The following is a 6,432-nucleotide window of genomic DNA, read 5'->3' on the forward strand; positions in this document are numbered from 1 at the left end:
GGCCAAAGCAGCATAGGTGCCGACTCGTACTTTTTGTTCGCTCCAGATAATTTCAGTCAGCGCGATTTCTTAACTTCTACCACCGTGTCCTTCCACGTTTAATTGGCATGCCCCTAAAGACTATGTTCATGACTTTCCACACCTAACTAGAGAAATCATATCATCATATAATAGCTCAGGAATGGTCATGCACGAGATGAGCGCACACAGAAAAGATGACCTGATGGACAGCAATAGAAAAACAACATGGCAGCAGAAAAAAACAACTTACACCCAAAGAGCTTGCCTCAAAAATACTGTTGCATAACAATACGACGGTAAAATAGCGTTGCTCAGTGCAGAGAGGTGCTGCGGGAGATTTGAAACATCGTGCTTGTACCATCCGATACGCCAAACGCATACGGCAGCAGCCCCTTTACATTAGAGCAGAAAAAGTACTGTTGCATAACAATACGACGGTAAAATAGCATTGCTCAGTGCAGAGATGTGCTGCCGGAGATTTGAAACATCGTGCTTGTACCATCCGATACGCCAAACGCATACGGCAGCAGCCGCTTTACATTAGAGCAGAAAAAGTACTGTTGCATAACAATACGACGGTAAAACAGCATTGCTCAGTGCAGAGATGTGCTGCGGGAGATTTGAAACATCGTGCTTGTACCATCCGATACGCCAAATACATACGGCAGCAGCCCCTTTACATTAGAGCAGATAAAGTACTGTTGCATACCAATACGACGGTAAAATAGCATTGCTCAGTGCAGATATGTGCTGCGGGAGATTTGAAACATCGTGCTTGTACCATCCGATACGCCAAACGCATACGGCAGCAGCCCCTTTACATTAGAGCAGAAAAAGTACAGTTGCATAACAATACGACGGTAAAATAGCATTGCTCAGTGCAGAGACGTGCTGCGGGAGATTTGAAACATCGTGCTTGTACCATCCGATATGCCAAACGCATACGGCAGCAGCCGCTTTACATTAGAGCAGAAAAAGTACTGTTGCATAACAATACGACGGTAAAATAGCATTGCTCAGTGCAGAGATGTGCTGCCGGAGATTTGAAACATCGTGCTTGTACCATCCGATACGCCAAACGCATACGGCAGCAGCCGCTTTACATTAGAGCAGAAAAAGTACTGTTGCATAACAATACGACGGTAAAACAGCATTGCTCAGTGCAGAGATGTGCTGCGGGAGATTTGAAACATCGTGCTTGTACCATCCGATACGCCAAATACATACGGCAGCAGCCCCTTTACATTAGAGCAGAAAAAGTACTGTTGCATAACAATACGACGGTAAAACAGCATTGCTCAGTGCAGAGATGTGCTGCGGGAGATTTGAAACATCGTGCTTGTACCATCCGATACGCCAAATACATACGGCAGCAGCCCCTTTACATTAGAGCAGATAAAGTACTGTTGCATACCAATACGACGGTAAAATAGCATTGCTCAGTGCAGATATGTGCTGCGGGAGATTTGAAACATCGTGCTTGTACCATCCGATACGCCAAACGCATACGGCAGCAGCCCCTTTACATTAGAGCAGAAAAAGTACAGTTGCATAACAATACGACGGTAAAATAGCATTGCTCAGTGCAGAGACGTGCTGCGGGAGATTTGAAACATCGTGCTTGTACCATCCGATATGCCAAACGCATACGGCAGCAGCCGCTTTACATTAGAGCAGAAAAAGTACTGTTGCATAACAATACGACGGTAAAATAGCATTGCTCAGTGCAGAGATGTGCTGCCGGAGATTTGAAACATCGTGCTTGTACCATCCGATACGCCAAACGCATACGGCAGCAGCCGCTTTACATTAGAGCAGAAAAAGTACTGTTGCATAACAATACGACGGTAAAACAGCATTGCTCAGTGCAGAGATGTGCTGCGGGAGATTTGAAACATCGTGCTTGTACCATCCGATACGCCAAATACATACGGCAGCAGCCCCTTTACATTAGAGCAGAAAAAGTACTGTTGCATACCAATACGACGGTAAAATAGCATTGCTCAGTGCAGATATGTGCTGCGGGAGATTTGAAACATCGTGCTTGTACCATCCGATACGCCAAACGCATACGGCAGCAGCCCCTTTACATTAGAGCAGAAAAAGTACAGTTGCATAACAATACGACGGTAAAATAGCATTGCTCAGTGCAGAGACGTGCTGCGGGAGATTTGAAACATCGTGCTTGTACCATCCGATATGCCAAACGCATACGGCAGCAGCCGCTTTACATAAGAGCAGAAAAAGTACTGTTGCATAACAATACGACGATAAAGTAGCATTGCTCAGTGCAGAGGTGTGCTGCGGGAGATTTGAAACATCGTGCTTGTACCATCCGATACGCCAAACGCATACGGCAGCAGCCCCTTTACATTAGAGCAGAAAAAGTACTGTTGCATAACAATACGACGGTAAAATAGCATTGCTCAGTGCAGAGATGTGCTGCGGGAGATTTGAAACATCGTGCTTGTACCATCCGATGCGCCAAACGCATACGGCAGCAGCCCCTTTACATTAGAGCAGGGTAGGTTGCACGGCGCAGTAATTAGGTTAACTCGTTTTCGGTGTATACTACAGGCTTTCCTTGAAATTATACTTAGTTTTCTGATGTTTAATAGCGGGTTCCGGAAACTACGATTGTACCACCTTACAGTCAGGTATCATTCAGCGGCTCATGTCGTACGGCTAATGTGTCAGCTTGGCTTAATTGTGACTTCTAATACTCAAACATAATTCCTCAGGCGCTAAAGCTGTCGTCTCAGTGAAAATTAGCTCACGATATTTTGCACGGCTAGAGCGGAAGGAAAAGCAAGAAAAATATTGTCGGCCAAATGTCCGACCCTGTTTCGGTTCTGGTGTTCACAGTGTGCGCTTTAACAACACAGGAAAAAGTGGTATTGGTTTCAGTCAAGCGAAGTAATGGTAGATATCCTCTTGTTCTGGAATGCCCACTTTCGAAACGGGCTGAACGAAACTGTTTTATGACCTTGCCGTTCAAAATATGCGTTCTCATGCCATACGTAGGGCTGCTTGCCTGTCTGAATGTTTTTTTTGTGAGCGCTGTATAGACGCGTGCTGTTTTTGCCATCGACTCTCTTGTTGCATTGCGATATTTAGTTTTGATGGGTCCACTTTGATAGCGCTGTCTTCTCGCATTGTATTGTCCAGTTCTCCTCCAACGCAGCCCAGAAAAGGGCGTGGATTGACTTGAGGCATCAGAAGTTGTCAATCACCGCAGTGCTTACCAACGGCAGCCATGGCTCCACTAGGAATGTTTCCCCTGTCAATACTTCGTCCTCGCAAGTATGCGCACATCACAGCCTGTTCAGCCGTCAAGCAGCCATCGGCGTAGGCGCAGCCGATCTCACCAATAGAATGTCCAACCAGGTTGTCTGGATGAATACCGACAGCGCTAAGCGTGTCAACAAGTGCCACCTGTTTCATGAGTACAATTGAAAGAAAAACTTACAGTCACTGGTACAATTTCCACTTCATTAATTTCTTTACCTCGAACTGTGCCTGAGCGGTAGATATCCCGCCAGACTTATTCATGATTCTATTCTGGAAGAGACAATCGTGTTTTTGCAACGAGGTAGATATCCTGACTGCACTCTGAAAAACTACTGTATGTCTGTTTACTGAACAGGTACTATCGAAACAAGAAATTCAGACAGAAGAGCGTCTAGACGCCACTTGGCTCGCATTCCTTCTTAGAACCCCTGTACAATCAGACGAGAATAACAGAATAGATTTGGGACCAGGCACAGGATACATTCAACCATGCACATTGACCCTAAACGAGCAGATATTCAAAAGTTCACTCGGGCATGACGATGAAAATAATTCGGTTAAATCTTCCGATCATGATTGCTTTACTTCAACTCGCCAAACCAAAATCGAAACACTGAGAGAAAAAAAATCGTTATTCCGATAAAGAAGGAGCATTCCACCTTGAGACATACATATACGTATATGTAAGTACATTATATCGTTCTACACAATTTCAAACAAGACGAAACCTATATTTAACAAGTTTCTGCCGCTACTCTAGAAAACGAATAAAAGGCTATGGTACATCTCACAGGATTTTTGGCGATAATAGCTGGGTTTCAGTCATTTATTGACACTAAAATATTACTGGGATTGTTATCAACACAAGCCGGAATTTGAAATCTAATCTCTGCTTCGTAGTAGCCGGTTTATATCCCCGAGGCATAGTTAAGAAATGTGACAAAGGAAGGCGCTATCCTTTAAGTGTGGTCAACATTATAAATTTACAGCCCTTCAGATACTGGCGGACCAAAACATTAACATCTAGTATTGCTATCACGACGCGTTATTGATGCCTAAACGAGGTTTTATTGGCGAATTGAGACCTACACATACTGTTTGGGACCTATCCCTAGCGAAAAAACCCTATGAGTCACAATAATCTCATATAGGTTTCTCATAATAAACTCATACGCAACTCGTATAAGCCTCATATAATCTCATACAGGTATCATACAACGTATGAGAACTATATGAAATTGTATGAGTTTAGTATGAGAAATCTATATGAGGTTATTGTGACTCATACGATTTGTTTCGCTAGGGATAGACCTGGTTAACAAAATTAAGCGAGAATGAAATTCTCGGGAGCACAAAGACAACATTGAATGTATTAAAAACTTTCGTCCGTTGCTAGCATTTCAAAAAAATGAGTACCGTATTAATCAATGCCGCACAGACAACACAAAGAGCAGGAAAAAGAGCTTTGTAGAAATTCTAGATGGCGGCCTGATGCTTCCTTTCCGCACTGTTTTTCACTAATGGTTGAAGCCCCTGGTAAATGGCATAGGGCTGTATCGGAGATGCGAAATCCGGCAGCTATCTATCCTACTATTCCAGACTACAGCTCATTTTCTCTTGCTGGTATGCAGCAGGAAAATGGAAAGAGAAACAAAATAATAAAAGCGACCAAAAGTAGGTTTTCATTAGCAGGATAACCCCATTTTTGATATTTTGTCCCGCGAAATTGGGCTCCTGAACGGCGGCAGAACAAGATACGGTTATTTCTGCAATCGGTAAAACAATGATACAGCCATGTCTGTTTAATAGTAGTAACACAAATCAATTTACCGTTTTCTCCAGCAGCGACGTGATTTATATAAAAATCGGCTCTTAATATATAAACATTAGCCACCTGTATTAATGAGTTGCCTGGCCTTATCATGTAGAATTTGCATCAGCGCTGGAGCGAAACGCAAGTCTGAAAGTATTGATGACTAAGGAGAGCTTATTACACTTCGATTTCTTCAATTATTTACGCAAATCTAATGAAGGCTACTAATATATGGGGAACATGCTAGTACTCCATTCTGCATTTAGCTTTGTCCCTAAAATTGAAAAAAACGTAGGACAGTTGGCAACACTCTGCAATCCTACCATCTGTGTTGTGTTTAAAAAATGCGACAGTCACTAATGAGAACGCAAGACACAGTAACGATGTATATTATTTTCTTTGCCAATGACACTGCTTTACAATAGCAGTCCAAGGATATAAGTAGTACCAACCTGAAGCGCTATGATAGAGGCTTGCACCAACGCCATGCAGTGGCTCGGGCCCCTGGCCTTGGTCAAGAATTCAATGAGATCGATGTCAAACGTCTTCAAAATCTCGTGCGACTTGCTTATGGATCGAGCAAACACACCAAAGTGCATCATCTGTTGAGCCATGCCTTTCCACTGGCAGCCCATTCCGGTGAAAACAAACCACAGAGAACGCTTGTCAGACGAGACACGCTCTGTGACCTTGACAACTTCCTTGCTGGGACTATCCGCAGGAACTAGCGAAAAGCCCCTATAAGGGAAACGTTTCACACTCGGCTGCCCAACTTGATTCAGGAGTGTGTATGCGGAGTCTGGGAGAGGTGCCTCCTCTTCTAGGCGATAAAGCGCGCGCTGTAAATACGGTATAGATTTTACTGAGACTTCTTATGTTGTAGCAGAGAGGCAAAAATAAACAAGTTTTCGTATCAATCGCATTTGAATTTTTCACAATGAGAAGGAGGTCGCAGAAAATAGTACTTGTTCAGGCAGTCATCATGGTAAAGAGAAAAGGCAGCCAGATATATCACTGTCAAGACTCTAGCTACAAATCAGGTAACGTAGGAGTTTTCATACTGCACTGTAAAAGTTATTCTAAAGGTATACAGTACAGTACAGTAAATTATACAGTACTAGTTGAGGAAGAAAAATAATTGCTGTTGCAGTTATGAAGATCGTATTTCAGAGCTCATTCGCATGTCAAATATAGGTATTAGAGAAGAAATTGATATTTTGCTGAACCCTATCTCACGAGCGAAACTATATTTAACAGTGCACAATTGAACAGCCTGATATGTCCGCCTCACTTTCTATACGCCAAAA

General features: G+C 43.2%; 1 protein-coding gene across 6 annotated transcripts in view; it reads right to left on the reverse strand.

The window, feature by feature from the left end:
* Positions 1 to 5,757, reverse strand: part of LOC146189839 (fatty acid synthase-like) — a 43,833-nt gene extending 38,076 nt beyond the window's left edge. For 3 of the 6 annotated variants that reach the window (XM_084604606.1, XM_084604601.1, XM_084604600.1), the window contains exons 1-2: positions 5,578 to 5,757; positions 3,267 to 3,456 (exon numbers count right to left, since the gene is read on the reverse strand). In XM_084604606.1, coding sequence (XP_084460732.1) covers positions 3,267 to 3,456; positions 5,578 to 5,739 — 352 coding nt within the window. In that variant the 5' untranslated portion in view covers positions 5,740 to 5,757. The remainder of the gene's footprint in view (positions 1 to 3,266; positions 3,457 to 5,577) is intronic. The other 3 variants (XM_084604605.1, XM_084604602.1, XM_084604604.1) reach the window with 2 other exon arrangements.
* Positions 5,758 to 6,432: the final 675 nt, after the last annotated feature.

This window comes from Amblyomma maculatum, chromosome 5, assembly GCF_055883805.1.
Source record: "Amblyomma maculatum isolate TAMU_Amacu chromosome 5, ASM5588380v1, whole genome shotgun sequence".
NCBI classification, from domain to species: domain Eukaryota; kingdom Metazoa; phylum Arthropoda; class Arachnida; order Ixodida; family Ixodidae; genus Amblyomma; species Amblyomma maculatum.